Below are 23,902 nucleotides of genomic sequence, written 5' to 3'. Positions count from 1 at the left end.
CTGTTGATGTCCCTATATAAACAATGTAATCTAATGCATAGCCAGTTGTACAATCACATAACACACGTTTTTATTCTGAATCTGCTCTATTTTGATGGAATGAACTGTCTGAAAGATAAGCCTCCTTTGAATAATAACAAATTTTCATCAATACAGAGTTCTGATGTGGATTAAATGCACAACGGAAAGCTGTAAGAAATTCATCAACAGTATTCCTAATTTTGAATAATTTGTCTCCTCCTGTATTGGTGGAGTTATGACTGAAATGTAACATTCTCATAAGCAACAAAAAGCGAAATCTTGACATTATTTCACTAAAAATTGGAGTGTTTAGAAGAATATCTGTGGTTCAGTATTTGCTGATCTTCAGTTTTTTTTTTCATGCGAGACATCAGAACACAAACAGCTATGAAACAACACATTTCTTCATATACAGTATCTTTCCACTTTGATATTCGCGAAAGCACTGATTCTGGATTAATCCCATTTATAAATAAATAAAACAGATTCTTTGCATCAGCTATATATTTCTTCAGTTCTTCTGTAAAGAATGAAATGATAACTGTTAGAATACTTGGCTCATTCCCTATTTGACACACGTGCTTATAGTTTATCATCAAATGCAGGATCAACTGACTGAAAATCGTTTTCTTTCCAGTCAAATTTATCACTAAGACTTGATTTCTTTGTAGGCATTTCACTATCACTTTCTGATTCTTAAGATTCAGAACAATTAATCCTCACTGTTGCTCCTTGTAAGAAACTCCATGGGATTTTCTCTGCCCAGGGACTGGGTGTTTGTGTTGTGCTCATCATTTTATCATCATCATCATCATCATCAAGAATCTCTATGATCTCCTCGTCAGTGCACCCATGTTGTCTTGCCGTTTTCTTTGTAAAATACAGGATGCAAAGATCACTTGTAAATTCCGAAGAACAATGAATTGTAGTGCGAAGCCTGGACTCGCAGCAGACAAAGAATGGGACCGCAAGCTAGCGGCCAGAAATGTGAAAGAATACTGAGACATGGGGCGAGAAGTCCGCTGTGCAACTTACCTCGTCATCAGCACTCGAGTAGCAGCACATCTATACTCATCATCAGCACCCGGGGCTCAGCACACAGGTGTGATTTAGCTTGTCAACGGCATTTAGGGGAAAACAGCAGCAGCAACTAAACTCTTCATTAGCACCCAGGTTGCGACAGGCAGCATCATGAGTAAACTCATCAACAGCAATTGGAGGTTTAATTTGATGTGGAAGAAACTTAATTCAAATGCACAGCTTTGAGCTACAGTTACAAAAATCGCTTACGTATTTTTAAGAATTAAGCAAAGTTTTCAGTATTGACTAGTATCTGCCTAGGAGTTGCATTCACAGGCAGACGTCAGCAAGTATCAAATTTAGCACAGTTATCGTCTTTTGGATATGGCACAGCCATTGGATTTGACCCAAAATCTTCATCATCATCCTCATCTGCATCTGAAGACAAGCTGTCACAGCCTCATTTACTAAAAAAATAATCATGTTATATGAAACTATGACAATATGATGAAAAGAATGCATGTTTGTGTTATCTATTTTGATGGAAGGTCTATTTGGCTGAAAGCTTTGTTTCTTCGTTTTATTGTGCTTATCTGTGACTCATCATATTCTCTATGTGGTCAGTAGCAACTATCCTTTTAATAATATTGTCATCATTCCATCCAGGATTTTCTGTGGTTTGATTATTTGAAACTACATACATTGCTTACAGAAAAAACACATTCAACAGAAATGTGCGCACTGCACGCATTCAGAATCATCTGAAGCACTCTGTATATTGTTCAGAATGCCGCTGTTGTTCTGCATGTGATAAACCTTGACGTAATATGATTAAAAATAAGACAGCAATATAAGGAACACTGAGAACATAAAGACAGGTTTTAACACAAAATAAGACGCTGTACAAAATATTTTGTGCGAGCAATACATGCGTTTGGTTACTAAACATTGGTAAAACGTTAACACTGGCCAAACCTGTTAAAGTAACTTTGCAGTGATTTGCACTAAATTAAATGTAGTGGCCTGTAAAACTTAAGAAAGAAATATGCATTACTCCAGAAATTATTCCATATGACATTATTGAATGAAAATGTGCAAAATATATCAACTTACTGATTTCTCTCTCCCCAAGAGTCGCAATTAATCTAAGTACATATGTGTATGAATTAAGTTGTTTTAGGGGCTCCAGAATGTATGTTTTCAGTTTAAATCCTCACCAATATGAACACCTATAAATTTTGAAGCTTTCACCCTATTTATTATTTCCTCAACTAATGCTACAATTAGTATTGTTGTTGTACTCCTAGATGTGCAGAACTGAATTTTTTTAAAAAAAGAATTGAGAGTGAGACCCTTCACAGGAAACCAGTCAATGATATTTTTAAGAACTTCATTTACCATTTCTTCTGTTTTTTGAACGTAAGCTAGGATTGATTACAGTACTAGTGAAAAAAAAAAAACGACAACTAAATCCGATCGTTGTATATTAGATGTGAGATCATTTACATATATGAGGAAAAATAGTGGACTCACGATTGGGCCTTGGGGAGCACCACATCCTGTTAGCTTTGACATTATCCATTGATTGGCTTTATCATCAATCCCATGAAACTTCAGTATGTCTAGGAGAATAGATGTAGAATACTGTGATTCAGACAGTGAAATACCTTAGATGAGTGCAGAAAATACTAACCATCTTATTTACAATTTAATGCCTTAAAATATGGTGAATGAATATATAAATAGCATTCTCTGTAGAGAAACCTGTCTCAAGTGCAACTGTGATTCGCTGATGATATTAAAGTTGCTAAGGTGAGACACTATTATAGGATATATCACTTTCTCAAAACACTTTGGAAAATGGTGTCAGCATTGAAACAGGTCAGTAGTTGCTGACCTCTCATCTATCATCTTTGTTAAATATTGGTTTGACAACTGCTTATTTCACTCTCTCTCGAAAAATGCCTCAAACTAGTGATGTATTACATATTCAAATAAGACCGGTCTTGTTATATGGGAAGAAACCTTTAGTACTCTGTTGGGAACACCATCAAAACCAGATGAGATTTTATTTTACAGAGCATGTATAATTTTATAATTTCAGAAGGAGATGTTGGAAATGCATTCATATGATTGAATTGTATGAGAGCTACTTTTTCAACATGCTGCAGCGATTTTTCTCGTGAACTGTTTGTCCCTACACTTTCAGTATATTTAAGGAATGATTATTAAATATATTTGCTACCTGTGACTCGTTATTTATAGTCATTTCATTCAAATAATGATTATAATGCTGTTCTGTTACTGGTTGTCTTGTCTCTCATTTCACTACATTCCATATGACCTTAAGTATGTTACCAGAATTACTGATTTCTGAAATTATGTGCATGTTACTTGATATTTCTGAATAACCTTCCTTAATAATTTTGAGAAGTCCCTGTAGTGTGCAGCTACTGCAGGATCTCTTTGTTCTTGCCAACAAATTTTCTTTTCACAGAATATTTTAATCTCTCTAGTGATCCGTGGTTTTAACAATAGCTAAAACTTCAAGATATTTTTCCTCTTGTGATATTTTTTTGTTTTCATTCATATGCAAGATTGGATGGAACTTGTCATCTGAGATTTTTTGTAATAACTAGAGCCTGCAGTTTATGTAATTTCAAATTAAGAAATATGTACATAAACATGTAATCCAAATTGTTGAAATACATAAATAACTATGTAGTGAAGCAATTACTATATGAAAAATTGTGAATTCTAGTTTTTGCTAGGAAATAAAAGTTCACAGTTCGGTTATCAAGTATCTTACGATGATTCTTACTCAGTTCACTTCTGCTACAGAATACTGAATAAGTTGTGTTCTGTTCGAGCATTTAAATCACACTGGAACGGAATGCAGAACTGACTTTCCCAAATGTTCTGTTGTCATGCACAATCTTTTGTCTGAGAATATGTTAATTTATAAATAGAGAAAGACACCTCAGCTTTGCCAGAACTCAGTGGTACATGTTTATATAGAGGTATTCTGCTGAGAATAATTGAAATAACAGCATTAAATAAGCGAGACAAAACAACTAGGTTTTAGTATCCAGAGTTCGTACTGAAAAGTGCACCATCCACTTCATCTGCTGCAACACTGACCTTCCACTACTGTCACAGGCTGTTGAAGAGACATACTTGAAGTCTCCAGTTTGTTGATAATTTCGAGAAGCCGGTTGAAGCGATTTGCAATACATGGAAGAGAATTGAGCTTTTGGATTGTTGAATGTTGACAAGGGTTCATTCACAGGCAGTGCAGGATCAGAAGGAAAGTTCTCCATGGCTGGCTTCACAGCTATAATGTGCTTACTGTAGGAAATCACAGCTTCAATCCATGTTGCCCAGCTTGTTGTCACTGGCTCTGGAGACAGAGGTACATCAGGTAGTTGCTGCTTATAGCATTGTACACGATAAGGCCATTTCAAAAACAGCTTCTTCATTGCTGATATCAGTGTATTTACATCTGATAGTTGATGTCTGTCTCTGCCTCTCGTTGCAATGCATGAGCCATACATGCAACATGCACTAAGTTTAAATTAAATACTTTCAAGTGATTTCCTCACTTTCAACATCTGTGGAGCTGCATCTAGTTACATCAGTAAGGTCCTCTCTTCTTTGTCGCCATCTGGCCATAGTACCTAAAGTACATCTTTAATGAAGGTAGCATATGTTGAACTATTTGTTGCCTCCAGTGATTGACATAAATTAAATATGGTTTAGATGCAGCTTGGTAGTCAAATTTCCCCACAGTTGGATTAGTGATCAAATAGCACACAGCAACTGTCGTCTCATCAGCAGGAATCCATATAGGAGATTTTTGTGTGTGTGTGTGTGTGTGTGTGTGTGTGTGTGTGTGTGTGTGTGTGTGTGTAATATATCAACATAGCAAAGATTCAGGAAGTTGTTCCTGAACCTGGCTTATCGGGAATGTTGCTGTTGCAGTGTTTCTGTAAGAAATGTTTAGATTCAGGTACCAGAAGTTTGTTTCAGGGTATGTTGTGTGCAACCAATGCAAAGCACAATTCCCTATGAAACTCACTATTATATGATACAGGCTGTCCCTGCAGCTGTCTAAGTAGCAATCAATGGAGTGGCATCATGCAAATTCACCCAAGGAAAAAAAAAAAAAAAAAATTAAAACCACACCTTCTGCTGGAAAAGTTATGGCTACGGTGTTTTTCAATTCCGAAGGACCCTTGCTTGTGGACATCATGCCAAGTGGAACCACCATAAATTCGGATGCATATGTGACGACACTGAAGAAACATCAAGCTCGACTGAATCGTGTTTGACCACTTCGGCAAAAGCAGGACGTTCTGCTGTTGCACGACAATGCACGGCCACATGTCGGCCAAAAAACCATTTTGTGATTGCTTTGATCACAAAACTCGGATGGATAACACTGAAACACCTGCCTTACAGTCCTGACCTGGCTCCACGTGACTATCATCTCTTCGGGAAACTGAATGACTCTCTTCGTGGAACAAGGTTTGAAGGTGATGACTCCCTTGTCCACGCTGCCAAACAGTCGCTCCAACAGGTCGGTTCAGAATTTTACCGTGTTGGTATACAGGCGCTGGTTCCAGGATGGCGTAAGGCAGTTGAGAGGGATGGAAATAATGTGGAGAAAATATTGTTCCTAAAGGATGTATCTACACACTTAAAACTTTCAAACATGTAGAATAAAAGATGGATAAAAAAAATAGTGTGCATTTCTTTTGGAGTGACCCTCGTAGTATGAGACAATATTGAAGCAGTACAAAAATCCCAAACTGTTTAAAATAATCTGCACAGAAAAAAGGGTTTGCAAAATGTCAGGGACTATCAGAGTTTCAGTACTAAAATAAACCCAGTATTATAGCAAAATACTTTGCTGAAAGTTTATGGTTGTGGCAGATGCTTGTAATGGCCATATTGGATAGTGGTAAACAGTGTTCACACTGAAACAATTAAAACAGCTAATATCTAGAGAATCTTTGTTATTAGAAATGTTTAACAGTTTACATTGATACTGGAGAGAGAGTTATCGTGAAGCTTTTTTAATTTAAAACATAACAAAATAACCTTGGAGATAATCAGTTTATTTCTTCAGCCACTTCTATTTTAAACAAGGCTATATGTTGAAATTATCATGCCATCATCATCAGATGAATTAAGATTTTTACGTCCACCTGCCAATGATTACATGACTATCAAAATCTTCTTCCTCTGTGTTTGTCCTGCAATGTAGCGGGTTCCGCTCTTTTAGCGCTATCTCCACTTGATTAGATCATACGCTTGGTCGGGGTCCTGCTATCGTGAAGGTTATATGGAAGGCACTGGAATATCGGGTGTCTTTGAGAGAAGGATACTATAAAGAACCGTTGCCACAGCTTGTGAAAGAGGAAGATGGAGAGAGGCACAGTCACGAGCTGTAGTGTATATATAAATGTCTACTTTTAAAAGAATAGTGAAATCAATCAGACTTTGTTGGGTGGGGCATATGACATGAATGAGTGATACGGAAGTAACTAAAAGGAGTTGCAGTAGTCAGAGAGGGCCGAGTCGCAGTAGTCAGAGAGGGCCGAGTCGCAGTAGTCAGAGAGGGCCGAGTCGCAGTAGTCAGAGAGGGCCGAGTCGCAGTAGTCAGAGAGGGCCGAGTCGCAGTAGTCAGAGAGGGCCGAGTCGCAGTAGTCAGAGAGGGCCGAGTCGCAGTAGTCAGAGAGGGCCGAGTCGCAGTAGTCAGAGAGGGCCGAGTCGCAGTAGTCAGAGAGGGCCGAGTCGCAGTAGTCAGAGAGGGCCGAGTCGCAGTAGTCAGAGAGGGCCGAGTCGCAGTAGTCAGAGAGGGCCGAGTCGCAGTAGTCAGAGAGGACCGAGTCGCAGTAGTCAGAGAGGACCGAGTCGCAGTAGTCAGAGAGGACCGAGTCGCAGTAGTCAGAGAGGACCGAGTCGCAGTAGTCAGAGAGGACCGAGTCGCAGTAGTCAGAGAGGACCGAGTCGCAGTAGTCAGAGAGGACCGAGTCGACCAAGGACCATATGGACTGATGGAATCATGGAGGACCTGCAGAAAATGGACTGCAGGGGATGCAAAGGTTGGCTGTCTGATTGTGATGATTGGTGGAAAATTGTTTCGAGACAAAGGTTCACAATAAATCACACTTTGCCTCATTCTCCAAATAGACCTGTTAGCCAATGATTCTCAACAAAAATACACCATTTGCTATTGTCTCTTAGTCCATTGTATGTGTTCATAGCAGTACACATGGCTATCCCTCATTTTCTCAGTGATTGTTGCCATTCCATACTGCATGCACATTTTTCCATTGGTCACAAATTGTGAAGTGTCATGCCAAATGTCCATTGAAGCATTTTGGTTTCCATTACAGCCAAGTCATTGCTTTGCTTGTTTCATTGCAAACCAACGTTCTGCACCATACAAGGCAATTGAACAAGTTGCAGAGCTGTATATTTTTGACTTGAGTCGGTCCAGGATCATCTTCTAACAAAGCACACCAGTCATTGTCTGGAATTCAAATCGTGCATTCCTAATGTGACCATTGAAATGTATGGTGGTATTTAAAATAAGTAATTTATATAGATAACTGATGATCTAGTAGTGTTGTGACACTTGACAGATAGTCCATTACAGACAAAGTATGTGTAAGTTTTCGGTATAGGACTTCGGGTGGTGAAAGGGACTTCTCTTATTGCAGGTTAATGTTGATCTCAAGGAAAAGTGTGACTAATGTTTATTGCTGCATAATTGAAAAAAGAACAAAACGCAGTTTCTTGGTTTTTATACTTCCACTTAAAATTTGCGTAGTGTAAACTAGAATTTTTTTCCAGTCTGGAAATGGAATAGGGGCATTAAAAACTGCTTTGATTATGTAAGTGATTTTAATAAGTAATGTGTGTCATGCCAAAGAATTGGGGGTGGGAGGGGCTTCTTGTGAAACGTTCATTTTTCTTGCTTGAAGAGTCACAGGTTGGATGAATGCTGGACTTTGAAGATTTAGGAACGGGAACTTCCATGGCTGCAATCAGATTCAATAAAATCGTTGTAGTTGCATGACTGTTAAGATGTAAAATCAAATAATAACCAAAATCTGAATGCACTTAATGAACCAGTTGCATATTCTGAAGAATTTAATGCCAACTGCATTATACAATTTGTCTACACAAATGTCTGTGCATACCATAAATCTCATGTGTCCATATGACAAAAGGTTTGTTCATGTTAGTCTCATGTGCATGCACAGAGTGGAAGTCGCATTCGTGTTGCAGCTTCTCATGATTCTTGCTACTTGCAGCACATAAGCAGTACTGAGAAAAAATTATAGGATTCGCACGTGTGTAAGGGGGTGTAGTGGGGGTAGCCTCTACATGATGTGTTCAAATTGGTGATTTGCTGCTGCTTGTTCTTATTTTGTGTGCAGCTCTCATGTCAGATACAATCAAATCAAATTTCCGATACTGAGAGCTATAAAGTGATTTTCACATTTCCTTAAAATTGCAGAAGACCAAAATAATACGTAGGTTGGAACTTAAATAGTGGCAACACTGCTGTGGAAACACTATGTAATGGAATCTACTACTGTCGCTGATGGCACAAATAGTTGACATACCTACCTTACCTTCGAGCAAATAGACTTGTCTGCCTCACTTCACCGTCGTGCGCAGAATCGAGGGAAACACAGTCACTTGTGAGTGAGCGGTGTAACGTAATGGTGTCACTATGTTTTCTAAACAGAAACAACAGAGTTGGATCAAGAGGTCATACAGCACGACAGTGCCATCAAGGTCTTAAAAGGCATGTGGGGAATTGGCATTGCCATACAGAACAATGGCACATTGGGTAAAAGCCTTTAACAAAGGTCACCAAGCTGTGGCAGACATGCATTGGGCAGGTCATCGTAGAATCTGTGAAGTGCATGCTGTTGTCACTTGAGTGGGCAGTGATCAATTTGTGAGCTCGCCCACGAAACCAGATTAGCACATACGACTGTGCTTCGCATCCTGAAGGAATGCCTGGGCATGCGAAAAATTGCATCACGATGGGTTCCGCATGAATTGATGGAAATGCAGTAATGGATGCATTACAACGCTGCTAAGATGCACTTGGAGCGCTATGAGTGTGAAGGAGAGGCTTTCTTAAGCTGTATCGTAACACTGGTTGACACATGGGTCACATCGTATGAGCAAAAACTGAAACGCCAATCCAACAAATGGTGTCATTATGGGTCGCCGCGGAAGTTGAAAGTGCGTCAGAGCCCCAGTATGGTGAAAGTTATGGTGCTTCTCATATATGACTGTGATCGTAACGTGTTATGTTCCTCCACAGCAGACCGTCAATGCACAGTATTACTGTTTGTTTTTGGAGCATCACCTGTGACCAGCTTTGTGAAAGAAGCAGCAACACTTTCTGCGCAACCCACCCATTCGGTCAATGGGACTGGGAAGTACTGTACCATCCACCATACTCCCTGGACTTAAGTCCTTGTGACTTTGATTTGATTCTGAAGATGAAGGAACCACTTCATGGCATTCACTTCAGAACTGTTCCAGAGATTTAACAGGCAGTAGACTGCTCCATTTGCACCATCAACAGAACAGGCTCTGCTAACGGTATACTATGCCTTCCACATCGCTGGCAACGGGTTCTACACAATGCTGGTCTCTACTTTGAAGGACAGTAATAGGTGCAAACATGTAACTCTTTTGTATCGGTTGTGAATAAATAGTTTTGCCACTATTTAAGTCCCAACCCTCGTATATTATTAGTTTGCTATATGATATTATTTTATTTCAGTGTTACTAGAAGATTAAGCACTAATTGTCTGGAGGAAAATTCAAGTTATTTTTGTCAGTTCACCACACAAATGTTTCTGCGACTGGTTGCTACATTCTTTATAATTTTATATTCCACAGTCGCTGCACAGAAAGGGAACCTTATGGAGCACAACATTCAAAAGAATGAATAGTGTCTTGAATGTATGTTAATACCATGTACTTCATTGTGAATATGGACGTACGAACATGCACTTTAAGCCAAATCATTCTTTTAATTTGTGTTGTTTAAGCTTTAAATTTACAGAATGTTTTCATTAATAAGTTCTAATAAAAGAAGAGAAAAAAATAAAGTAAAATTGGACCACACATGCCAAGTTGCCTCTATGTGTAATGGACTGACATTATATAGAAATGATGACAATTTAATGAGACAGCAGATTAATTTCAACTTGAAGCTATGTAGAAGCACTAACCTGAACTTTAATATCTAAGAACAAGAATTAATATGGATTCAGTGCATAACATGAGACTGGAAACAGTTGACGTTTTGTCTGGTTTAGTGGCATGATACATGTTGTTGTCTCCCCTCATCTAGCTCAGACATTTTCAGTCAGAAAAGGAGAGTTAACAGTATGAACCCAACAGTTAAATATAGCAGACCTCTTTTTCAAGTATTCATCCATTTCCCACCTTGACAGTCTGTACTTATTGAGTTCACTTTAGTCTGTTGGAAGGGAAAGCAAAAAAAAAATGAATTCCCACACATGGAGTACAAGACATAAAATGAACCACTAGGTTCATGCAACAGTCCTTGCCTTTATAAAAATAGCTTTTTCATCAAGGAAAGCTAATATAAAACTTGCTAAATAAAATACAAAGCCATTTTCCCATTTAGGGAGGACCTTAAGATCAAAATTGCTTGAGAATTCTTTGTACAATGTATTTTTTTACATATTTGTTCAAATAAGCATGACGACAAAAAATCTAAGAATAATATGAAAAGGATAGATTGCTACTCTCCATATAGCAGAGATGTTGAGTTACAGATAGGCGCAACAAAAAGACTCTCAAACAAGTAATCCTTCAGCCAAAAAGGCTTTCATCCATATTGGACAACATGACCACACTCTCTCATTTTGACAGGTGGAGACAATGGTTGTTTGTGTGTGTGTGTGTGTGTGTGTGTGTGTGTGTGTGTGTGTATTTGTTTGTTTGTAATTCAGAAGAAGGCTTTTTTGAGTGAAGGCTTACTTATTGGACACATTGTGCCTATCTGTGACTCGGCATCTCTACTATATGGTGAATAGCGATCTATCCTTTTCATAGTATTGTCATTATTCCACCCTGGATTTTTCCATTGTTTAATGTAAGAATAATAAAATACATGTCTGATATCAAGGTATGTAATTTGACAGTTTTTGTTACTCCTGTTGTGTACAAGAAGTTGTGCACAACTTCTCCTAAAAAGATTGAGAACTATAAAGAGATTGCCAATGCAGGGAACACTGTTCAGCTCTATTAGTACAGTACATTTATGCTAAGTGCTTTCTGGGAGTATTTCATGAAGAAACGCAAATGTAGGATTTGTGTTGTAGAAGAATTAAAATGTAGTTAGATTCTGAACTGTAAACAGAGATAGTAACATGTTTATACACAGTCTTATTTCCTGATTTTAACTAAGATTTACACAAAAAAATTCATTTACATATACGTTTGAGGAGTCAGTGTATTTAAGAATCCATTTTGTTAGTATGCCAATTGTAAAACTAAAACTGCCAAATGTGATGGATTCCAACATGGCGTAAAAATAAATTTGGAGTCAATGATTTAAAACTTCATCATTTCATAGTATTGTCATTATTCCACCCTGGATTTTCCATGGTTTAAGGTAAGAATAATAAAAGAAATGTCAGCCAGCATTAACTTGGCTGTCACTTTAGACTGTGGTCAGAAGTTAAGAGGGACCCATTGAGTTAAAATCAGGCTCGCAGACAAGTCCTTATATCAGTTTTTATGCATTAAAATTAATAGTACACGGTGGAATTTTATTCTTTCGGTGCCTAGTACATCTGTTCATTCTGATCACAGTACAGTCTTCACTGTCCAAAAAAAATGCTGGATTCACAATATTACAGTACAAGCAGAGAATGTGCTACTGAAGCAACATATAAAGCAACTTAGTGTGCAACAAAAGAACAGCAATGTAGTTAGAAACTTGAGTTTCATCTGTTGAAGGCGTTTTTAGAGCTTCAGGCTAGTGGTAAATTATCACAGTATTCTCAACAAATAAGAAAATACTGTATGACCATACAGTTTTATTCTGCTAAGGCATATATCTACTTATAAAAGAACACCTCACAGCAATTAACAGTACTGAGAAGCTCCTTATTTATATTCGTTGTACCCATCTTTTTACTGTAACTGAATCTTGGGACGAAGTGCATTATATCAAACACAGATCTGCACCTCAAGCATCGTTTTATCCGCAGGATAAATCATTTATGGAGATCTAAATCCTTTGAGCAGATAGATGAAGTTGTAAGGCAATTTCATACCAGAATGTCTGTGAAAAACCATAAAAATGAAATGCCAATCAGAACATTGTAGAAATGTAATGCCCGTAACATAGTTTAAAAATGAAATGGGAATAAATTATTTTATTGTAAGTCATTATCATCATAATCATCATTGAACTACTTGTGTTACTTCTAACACGCGAGTTTTGAAAAATATTCTTGTCTGTCATATACTGGTCTGTGAGGATGAGACTTTCAAGCTTAAAATATAAACGAAAATACAGAATTCCTGAACAACAAGTCTGTTAGCTAACCATAATGCATTTCGAAGTTTACTACATAATCTTCATGTCGTACCTGAACTTGTACTGAATTGTATTCAGTTTGCAAAGGACGTGAAGTTATTGAGAGTAGACGAACATTTATTAAGTCTTGCAGTTTTATCTGCGTCGAAAAGTTTATGCGTATTTCATTTAAAACTTCAATGTACACACAATTAATTGATGTTTACTGTTTTTCAAGAAAAAGTAAAGCTAGCATGAGCTATTTGGAATTAGTTAAAGGTAATTTCAAAGGTACATGACAAAGCAGACATTGCTCCTTGACTACAGAAAACATGGCAGCCAGGGGTAAATATGCTTGAAACATGGCGGATGTAAGGCCATTCTGTGAAATTTAATCTCGGTGTCTGGTGTTCAAAACTAGCGCTACAGATGACCAAGTAACGAAACAGGCAATACATACGTTCGAGCTGTGCGAGATAAGCTCACAGCGCTGAAAAAGCCATTTTCCTGACGTGTGACTGCATTCTCTCCACTTGTGCTCGAACTAACCAACAGTGTCAATCAAGCGGCCTGCCATCATTTGGTCTAGAGAAAAATATTTCTATACCAAGCGGCTACCCTCTTGCGAAACGAATGTTTTATTCTGTGTAGGACATAAATTCGAACAACTTGTGGCGTAATACCTTAAGACAGAGTACTCCTGAGGAAAATAGTTTTATCTCACGAGGCAGTCAGTGATCGCAAAGATTCCTGGCAACTAGAAGAAGTTAGCGCTTTGGAATTTCGGCTGATAAATACATTGTTTTGAAGAAGGGTTTCTTGAAGGCAGGGAAAGTACTTGATTCGTTACTTTACTAAAATTCTTGTCGTAAGCATTTTTAAGTGGTTTGCACCAACATGTTTTCCTGAAACTCCAAAGATTCCAACTCCCCAAGTCGCGCACGCTCGAAGAAACGGGATTTCCGGTGGACATGATACGATTTGTCTGCGCAGACGAATCATAGCATGTGGTCCGGTCTCGCGTAATGGCTTTGTTTCTCGTGAAATACGGTACAGAATGCGCTAGCCTATGAGCGATAGTGGCGAAAGAACGTGGGTGTAGTGGGGGTAGCCAGGTACACAGTCGGAGCACCCTTTGCTGCCCACTCTAGAAGATGACCTTGAGCGAGAAGGGTGTGTTGCGCGAACGCTGCTATCGTGCAGTGCGACGTTGTAGCTTGGAATGCCAGCTTCCCACGTGTAACTGGACCGTAAGGGGCGCCATGTGCCGGCCCAAGCCACGCTTGTGGAAGAAACCCGTACCCGAGCCAGAGGTGAGTGATGCCTATTGCTACAGCAAAATTGTAGTCCAGTTTCAAATTGTTTTGCGCACGTCTGCATGCACGAGCCATAATGTGCGCTGCAGTTATGAAAATTCGCAGGATGCAGCTTAGGCAGTACTGCGTCGCCATTTTAGGCTTTAGATATATTTGTGGGTGCACTCGTAGCTTACTGCAGCAGTTGTGTGTCAGAAATTCATTTAAGTTATCAGATAAACTAAAACAAAAAAGATATTGGTTGAGTGTTTACTACTGAAGTTTATTATTTCGCTGCACTCATTGTAACACATATTCTTAGCATGATATTCTTAACTAGCTTAGTTCCCGCTGCTTCGCGGACGTAAACTGTGTGGTCTGCCCAGATTTTTATTTTTTCTTTAAACGAATTTTTATGTTATTCTAAAGTTTTACAGTCATCACGCCAGTTAACGCCATAAAAGCACGTCTTTTCCAAATGTGCTTCTGACCAAAAAGCGATCTGGTAGGCTTCTGAGTTCTTGTAGTGATTTCCATAACAACTTTCGTCCCCTAAAATATGCTTCTCCAGATGTAAAATACCAGTTTTCATCGAATGTAACGAAATACTTCATAAATATTTTCATCCCCTGTATCACACCGTTAGGGGTTGAATTTCCAAAAACACTGAAACGCGTAATTTTTAATTTCCAACCGAGAAGTCAATTACTTGTTTCTGCTTGTTGTTTTCAACTTCCACGCACCCGAGTGCCAACTGTATTGGAGCTGGAAGAAACCTGTGATGTACTTCGATAAAAATAAATTTGTGCAGCGAACTGTATAAATTATTACTGACGTTATAGGATGTTAGGACAGATGAATTAGAAATCGCAAGTTAAGAATTATTCTTGTCGGGTATTGCTCACAAAGTACAGAGCGCTAGAACCAACGTAGGCAACCATTTCCAGTAGTGTATAAAGTGTCGGTCCATCAACGCGTAAGAAATTCTGAACGTTATTCATGTCGTTGAACCTCAGTTTACTCAGAAAAATTTCAGAGTTAATTTTTGATAGTCATGATACAAAATTTTATTCTGCTCATAAGTGGAACAGTTATCACAGCACTAGCGTCTTGATCGTCCAAAAATTGGAACCTGATTATATATGTTGGCCATTTTTATTGATCAATCAAGGAAGAACGTTGATACTATTGCACAATATTATTTTACAGTAATTCTGACCGTATAGGGCTCGCATCTACATGCTTGAAACGAGAGCAGGTGTAACAAGCGAATTTAAAGATGATGATTGTTTTAATCTGTTGCACCTAATATTGGAGTTGAAGGTTTGTAACGACCGGAAATGAGTGATTTAGACCGGAGGCCGTGAAATATCTTGTGATTTCTCTCGAAACGTTTAATCTCGTCAGTCACAGTGCCGTGAGTCGTCATAAGTTCGCTGTGCACGATTAAACCGTTTGTCAGACGTTATTAGGTTTGTCAAATGTTTACCCCTAACGCGTGGGTGCCGATGTTGACGTGCTTTTTCGAACAAAGAACGTGGTTGACGCGTATCAGAGAAATTTTGTTTGACGATAGATTTGACAAGATGGCGAACGCTGTTTGTTCTAATGTTTCGCCGCGCATGTTCAGCGAAATGTGTTTTGTTACAATTTATCACTGCATCGCGAGTTTCCACAACTGTGGAAACTACGCTCAAGAATGAAAACCAAATAGCAGTGGCAATTATAAAAATGATAGAGATGTTGCGTCTCTGTCATATATTACACAGGAACAGGTTACGAAAATATTCTACGCGCAACATTCAAGCGGGAGTGAAAAAAATAAGCGATACTCTCTGGTTCCTTCACGGTGTATATGTTTCCATGTTTTGATCTTTTAATGGTCATTCGCGTTCTTGACTTTTCTAATGTGAGGGCTACGTAACTCAGCTATTAAAAGCTTGACCACTCGGAGAACGTTAATATAATCGTAAGAATGTGGGTGTAAATCTTAATAGGTATATTTCTCTCTCTCAATTTTAACGATTCTCTGAACCAGCGCTTTTTTCTTTTTCTACTTTATGCTCAGTGCTAAAGCCAATGCAAGAGGTGCATTGTCTGCATGGGTAGCCATTCGCGTTATTTTCAAAATACTTGCATGGAAACGGCGTCTCCTTCTAAGGTGAGGTGAAATTGACAAACTTTGTTGGTACTGCTACGTGTTTGCAACGCGGATTGAAGAGACAGCAGTTGACAACTTTGATCGGGTGCGTGGGCCTTCAAAGTGAAAAATTATTACGTATATACCGTCTGCCAAAAAGAGACTGAATGCGCACGGTGAGCCCCTCCCTCCCAGCGCGAGGTAACAAGTTTGCTATTGTAGTTAACGATTAGACGTGGAAACAGTGGGGCGCCGTTACGTGCTAAAGGATGCACAGCAATCTGTTGTTTTTAAGATGGGCGATCTTGTCTGTCAGGTGTCGAGTCCCGCGCCGTCACACGTGTACGGCAAGCCGACGCGGGACGCGTGCCCGGTGCTGACGCTGCCCCGCGCGCCGTCGCCGTACCAGCCGGCGGTGGGGGCGGGGGCGGGCGTGGGCGCGCCGGCCGGGGGCCCGGCGCCTCAGCCGCCGCCGGCGCACGCGGCGCGGCCGGACCTGCGCGCGCCGGGGCCAGGCCCGGGGGCCGTGCCGCTGCTGGCGCCGCCGCCCGCGCTTGTGGCGCCCGCCGCCGTGACCGCGGCGCCGCCCCCGCAGGCGCTCTACTTCAAACCGGGGCTGGCGCGCCCGCTGGCCGCAGCGCCCGCCACGGCGCCCTCACCGCCTCTGCAGACGGCGCCGCTCGACCTCGGGGTGGAGCGCCCCCAGAGGGCCAGCCCGGCCCCGCCGCCTGCCGCCTCGTCGTCTTCGTCGTCGTCGCTGCCGCCCTCGCCGTCGGCGTCGCCACCGGGCGGCCGGCGCAGGCCCGCCCCGAGTCCTCCTCCACCGGACGGCAAAAGGCGCAGAGCCGAGGTACGTCTACACGATTGCCTTTCTCTGTACAGTTGGATTTGCTCCGTAGAAGTTTCCCCCGGACGGAAGCGGGGGTGCGGAGGAAATTCTGTTCGTCTGCTGCCATTGGTAGGACAGCTATTGTGCTGCTAGCTTTGACTGGTCCGTATTACTCGCTAATGTAACAGAACTTGCTGTTTTGTGATAATTTTGCTATATTTTTTATGTAAAAGTTTCTTCTTTTTTTCAAAGACTTCATTTGTTAATCGCAGTGCTCTTGTGCTGAATGAGGTTCTACTGTTCAGAATAGTGCAGTGGGACATTTGGCAGTCTACCCGACGTCGACCGATACTCTGCCACAATTTGGTTCTCTCTTGTTTTCGTCTCGTAGATTTTTGCCGTTTGTTTATTTTGTCGTCAACTCGTCTTTTCACGCGTTACGGCAGTTGCGTGAGGCGTGTCCTCGTACTTTTGCGGGGTGTCTGTGTTTTGTGTGTAGGAATGTGTGGTTGGGGGGGGGGGGGGGAGCACATGTTGAAGTGATAATTTGAATTCTTCTGCGTGTTTGAAAAGTTTGAAGTTTTGAAAACAGCTATCTTGGGGCAAACGAAAAATTAAATTCCTTGTCACTATTGTGTGTCCCTATCAGTTGTTCTATAAACATAGTTGCAGTTTATTGGTTTAATGTTTCTCCGTCTTTGGGCTATTCGGTCATGTGTTCTCTCATTTTTGTGGTTCTGTCCCTCATTCTGTAAAAATAGAGCCCTTCCAGGATTGCTTTGTCGTCTGTTTGTCCGTCTCTTAAAACCAGTTTGGCATATCGATCTCAAAATTGTCACGTACTAAGGTCTCTGGTCTCTTGGCAGTGTAAAAATTGTCATCTTCTAAGTCACTGCAACCAGAAGATGCAGCCATTTATGCCACGTATTTTGATACTGGCAAACTTGCTTCCCAAACGTATAGGGTGCTTCTCATTGATGGAGAATAATGACATTTGGCAAGAAGCAAGGTTTCACCGTACAAGTAAAGTAAAAAATCTGAAACGTATTTAATTGTAGTTGTATCACAAACGAAATACCTTTTGCCATTTGTGAACGTACATTGCATTCATAATTTGTCAAAAGAACAATAGACAAACATTACTGCATGCAAACTTAGCGTTAGTAATGTTTTAGTAAGTGAATAAAAAATGTTTTGTTAAATCTCTCATAAACTGAAGTCCCCGGTTGACCTTTTTTTTTTTTTTTTTTGTGTGTCTGGACTAGTATGAGGAACTACTGTTGAGATTTTAATACAGTCTTGAAGTTCCCAGGAACAGTATCTTGCCAGTATTTATATTGGTAAAAGGCAAAAATCCCTTTCTTACAAATTGATAAGATAATATTCTTAGGTATGCTTCCTGTAATAGTTTTTGTGCTCTTTGAACTCCAGCATAATTTATTCATTGCCAGTAGATGTGTGCCGTATCGTTGGTCACTATGAAAACAGCAGAAAACTAGTATACCCTGCGGGGAGATGTAAGAAAAGTTTCTACACAAAACTGTTTTAGAACTTTGGTACTACAGAAAATATTGACAGCAAAGAAACTCCAGGGTTAATATGCAGCTCTTACTGTTTTAACTTGTAGTGTGACTGTAAACTTCATCAGTATGTAGGTGGATCTATCCCACGTATTCGAATAAAAATAAGTTCATGAAATTGATTGTGGAAATACTTCTCATTTATTAAGTTGTTTCATCGTCATCTTGAAGCAATTTTAAGATCTTAATTATGCGACCGGGCAAACTCCCCCCCCAGATTTAGTGGTAAGAGGACCCAGTTGACAGCCCATCAAAATCTGAACACAGGTCAAACATGAAAAGAGGAAGGTGGTGTGTGTGTGTGTGTGTGTGTGGGGGGGGGGGGGGGGTTAGAAACAGTGAATGGTCCAAGCTTAACAAGTGAAACATCGAGCGAAGAAAAGCATATGAGCGATGTTCAATGTTCCCTTGTGATTTATTTTAATTTATTTATTTTCGCTGTTCACTGTACTTAGATTTGTGTCTGTGTCATGGTGTAACATCTGTTTGCAGCAGTGAGATGTAAGAAAGGGATCTACAATGAAACTTGATACTGCACTATTACTATGTTAGCAGCTGAAAGGAAATGGCTTTCGAATGGGAACTGCAAACCTTTGATGACGAGGCAAAAAGTCAGCCGAATCCTCCATTGCAAAACATGTCCGGTGTGTCATACACGGCATTAGTGACAGTATGTCATATGATAGGATCTAATTTTTATGCCTGGTGGGTGAGTGAGTGAGATGTGCCTCCTTGCCCAAGTTGGGTGTTTGTGAAAACATAATAGTTCGTCACAAAGCTGCAACATATCAAGCAACAGTTTCGCAATCAAACAGTTTCTCTGTGCTCTGTCAAAACAAATGTTTTAAAAGGCTGTACTGCGCATACGCAGCTACGATGACGTAGGCAGCCCTTGCTTGGTGCTTGCTCTGCTCATACGCTTTTCGTTGCATTTCTAGTGGAATTTCGTGGTGGGGCATCACATGACCATGTGCAGCCCTGCGGCGTGTTGTTGGAGGACATACAGAGCTGTACGTAGAGCAATTGTTTTATCATCTCCCACCCAGATAAAGGATGCAAATAAGGAAGTAGTTATTGGCAAAATATCATTTCAAAATTAGACTCCACAGCTCGACGTACCATAACATTTTGCTATGGGGTGAATTTGACAGATAATTACCCCCCCGCCTCCGTACTCTGCAATATTGTTATGTAGCATTTCCAACCGGTTTACATCTACACAGCACTGCAAAAAGCTAGCAGGATGGAATACAAATTTCTTGCCCAAAAAAAAAAAAAAAAAAAAAAAAAAAAGTTTCTTGTGTAGCTTACGACGGAATAAAGGACAATAAATTTCATGGCTGCACATGCGCGAATCTGGCAGCTTGGGAGCGCCAGAAAAATTTTTCCGGGTAGCATCTGGCTGCATGCTGCTACTGCTCATACAGCAAACAGTCAGGCTTCAAGTAGCCAGAAGTGGGGGGGAAGGCACTGCTCATACGAACCTTTACAGTCTATAACCAGTGAATGGTATGACAACTGCCAAGACTGCAGAAAGAGAACAAACATTTCAGTGACCAGACAGAGAGTTCACAAAGTTGTGAAAAAGATACAAAATGGCATGAGGGCATTTAGAATCTGGCTCACCTACTTCACAGACCAACACTGTGACCACGCAACCCCTATGCCATTGATACAGTCATATTCAACGTTGCACATCTTGGGCTTGGACCATTCACTATTTATGTTTTGCTTCTTTTTTCACAGTCCAGTACACCTTCCTGTTTTCATGATCAGTGTTCAGTTTTTGATGGGCTAGGTACTGGGCCACCTTACCACTAAATCTGAGTGGGGTGTGATGAGGTGGTTCCCTTGTGAGATAAAATGGGCAAGGTACTCATGACCTGTCACTCTTCTCTGTGGTAAATAGCCAACAAATTCCCACAACCTCTCAAAATGAGTAACTCTTCTTGGTCCATTTAAAAGGTGTATTGATCTTCAGCTGGTATAAAATATGGCATTCAGTTTACCTTTGATAAAAGAATATACTGTTGTGCTAATGTGAGAGTAAATTTTATTGCTAGAGGGCTGAGAAGAAACACACATTCAAAACCATGAAATTATATTATAAATATATTATAGTTAATAGAAAAGTTCTAGTGTACAGGAGAGTGAAATCTGAAGCTTCCGAACTCCTTCACCTACTTAAATGGTCAGTCGACGAAGGGTTTGTAATGTCTTTTCCTTCCACTTCTTGTGTATATTAAATCTTTCTTTCTCCCTTGTCTTCGCTGTGAGGAATAGTTATGATTCTTAGAGGTGGGCATTAAACTATATTTTCTGTTCCTATCTCAATGGTTTGTAAGTAGAATATTTTGTACCGTACACAATCTCTCTGGCAGACTAAATGTGACAGAAAAACATGGTGTTACTTTTCACCATTTAATGACTAACATTAAGAGTTTAATTTGAAATAATGATAGCTTATTTTTGAACATTGTAGCTGAGTAATCAGATGTGTGTATGAGAAGGGAGTGGGGGAGGAAGGAGTGGGGTGAAGTTTGATTAGTGTTCTGATTTTTTACAGATTCCAGGAGGAGTCCAGGAACCCAGTCCTCCCATAGCATCAGCAGCTACTACGGTACAGGAAAACCAAGGTGTTACAACTGTGCCATCTCCAGCTGCACCAAGTCCTGCAGTCAGTCCTGCCCCTGGTACTCCTTCACGGCAGCGGCCACCGAGTGCAGCAGACTCTGAAAAATCCAGTAGTCCAGGACCCCCTACAAGGACTTACCCTGTACATAAACTCAAAAAAGCATGGTTACAAAGACATTCTGGGGAAAAAGGAGAAGCCACATCATCTGTAACACCACTTGTTAATGGACATGCCAGCTCCGAAGGTAATAGTGGACCTGGGAGTGTCAGTTCTGTGACTTGTGGGCCTGGAGCTGATTCGTCCAGTGGCTCTGATGTGGACAGCCGTGGTCGCACATCACCTCCCACCCCTCCTGCTAGTAGGCAGCGTAGGACACAAGATTCCAAAAGGAAGAAGCCAGGTGCAGGGAAGAAAGTAGATTCTCAATTGGCTGATGGGGATGTTGGCAGTGCTGGTGAAGGGGAAAGTGCAGACACATCAGAGAAGGAGAGGGAGAGAGTGAGGGGGAACGGAAGTGGTGGTTCAGCTATCCCGACAGTTGTAAATAGTGACGAACCGAGAAAGAGAGGTAGACGACCCCGTCCTGCAGCTTCGGAGTCCCCCTCAGGAGGTGCGAGTGGTGGTAAGAAGGACGAGAACTCAGCTAACTCTGGGTCAGGAACTGGTGGATCAGGTCAGGGTAGAGGATCGAGGACACAGGGAGGTGGTAGAAAACCACGTGATGGTCCCCCTGCTCCTAGGAGGGATCCGCTAAAGAAACCGCCCGTAGCACAACTCAAGAGGACAGGTGAAAGTTTCCTACAAGATGGACCTTGCCACGAGGTTGCGCCAAAGCTTGCGAAGTGCCGCGAATGTCGTTGGACTCCCAGCCAGCGGTCTCGAGATGTTCCGAACATTTTCTGTCGCTTTTATGCTTTCCGACGATTGCGATATACCAAAAATGGACAGTTAGCTGCAGCTGGATTCTCAGATCCACGAGTTGATCCTGCACCAGACGATCTGCGTTTGTGGCTGCCAGACCCGTCCGATCCTCCAACAGATTTAGATTTGGATATGGCAAAGATTTTGCTGGAAGAAGTTGGAGATGAGTTCTGCAAATTACTGAGACAAGAATCTGATTCTGCAGCAGCTCATTCTTCAGGACCCACACCTGTTGCATGGAAGAGAGTAGTGAGAGGTGTACGTGAAATGTGTGACGTTTGTGAGACAACACTGTTCAACTACCACTGGGCTTGTGCAAAGTGTGGCTTTGCTGTCTGCATAGATTGTTATAAGGTAGGAGAGCATATTTTCTTACTTTAATAAAGTTTTTATGAAGCTTTAGAAATCTATTATAAACATTCTTGACTGAAATGAAATATTTAGTTGTAATTGTTACTGGTGTCTATCAGAATAGGACCGTCTTTAGACCATTTATACCATGATGGTTGGTGGTGGTGGTGGTGGTGGTGGTGGTGTTGAGTTGATGTTTATGGAGCCACACCACCACGACCACCACCAAGTGTCATTGTAGAAATGGTCTGAAGATGATCACATTTTGACCAAAAAGTGTAACAATTACAAATTACTATTTTATTTCAGGCCAGACTTTGTTTATCCATTTTTAAAGTATTTTACACAAACAACTGTTTTTATCCACAAGAAATGTCCTCAAAAGCTGCTTTTATGAAACAGTTGCTACTCTTAAATTATGGAAACTGGTTGTTGCAGTTGTGCTCAGTAACAAGGAAGCCCTTCACTACTGACATTTTTGTTGGTTCGAAAGTAATGTTGTTAAAAGTACTTTTTGAAAATATTCTATGTATGTATTGTGATAAACGATATCTGTGTTGTCATTGTTGGAAGGATTCTAACAAATCAGAAGTGAAAACAAATATCAAGAAAACATCCCGTACCTATGTCATAATTGATTTTCACATTACTTTAGAGTAAATTCTTTAGTCTGCAGTAATATAAGAAACCCTGAAAATTTATCAGATTGTTTGTATAACAGCTATATCTTCATTGCTATGGTTGAAAATAAAGTTGTTGACATGCAATATTTTTATTAAAGATTGGTACCATTCATTTCATGTTACTTATTAATGCTGAACATACAGCTGTGGTTCCTCCAAATGTTATTACTCTTCTTCTTTGTCTTATTATTATTATTATTATTATTATTATTTCTTTGTGAATTATGATTGCAAAAGCATTTTTGGTAGATTCTTAACTTCTTCTGGTGGTAGTTTTGTAACTTTTCCTCTTATGTTACAGGGACGCAAGGCGGGCAAGATCCGTCTGTGGGCAGAACTGGGAAAGGACAGAGATGATTTCTCTTGGCTGTTGTGCACAAATCGCCAGGGCCATGAGCAGGATAAATTAATGCTAACACAGATCATTGCAAGTGACTGCCTCACACGTCTTGGGCAAGATATGCATCGTGAGAGGGAACGCTGGGGCCTGACACGTTGTTCCTGTTCTGGTAGCCAGCCCCGTGGTAGAAATTCTCCAGCTAATGGTTCTGCCTCTGCAGAAATTGCCAATGGACTACCCAAGGTGAGCATGAGCGTAGATGTAATAGAACCATCAGTATGTATTCAGGTATTAATACTCACCAAATAGCAGATTCAGTATTATTTTGTTAGTAGTGTGGGTAGTAATCTCTTTATGAAAGTGATACGACAGAGTACAATGAAAGTCTTATGTGGTGCGTGAAGAGTATTTACTTCATTAGAAATATGCCTAATGCTCGAGATACACTAAAAGTTGTGGGCAGCATCACATTGATCTAG

At 40.4% G+C, this 23,902-nt stretch overlaps 1 protein-coding gene across 1 annotated transcript in view; it reads left to right on the top strand.

The window, feature by feature from the left end:
* The window catches only part of LOC126195612 (lysine-specific demethylase 3B), a 162,619-nt gene that overhangs the window by 125,761 nt on the left and 12,956 nt on the right, over positions 1-23,902 (top strand). The window contains exons 6-8 of the mRNA XM_049934237.1: positions 16,401-16,934; positions 21,060-22,403; positions 23,385-23,666. Coding sequence (XP_049790194.1) covers positions 16,401-16,934; positions 21,060-22,403; positions 23,385-23,666 — 2,160 coding nt within the window. The remainder of the gene's footprint in view (positions 1-16,400; positions 16,935-21,059; positions 22,404-23,384; positions 23,667-23,902) is intronic.

The sequence above is a fragment of the Schistocerca nitens genome, chromosome 7 (genome assembly GCF_023898315.1).
Source record: "Schistocerca nitens isolate TAMUIC-IGC-003100 chromosome 7, iqSchNite1.1, whole genome shotgun sequence".
NCBI classification, from domain to species: domain Eukaryota; kingdom Metazoa; phylum Arthropoda; class Insecta; order Orthoptera; family Acrididae; genus Schistocerca; species Schistocerca nitens.
The sequence above is the reverse complement of the archived record's forward strand: the minus strand, read 5'-3'. Positions and strand labels throughout refer to the sequence as shown.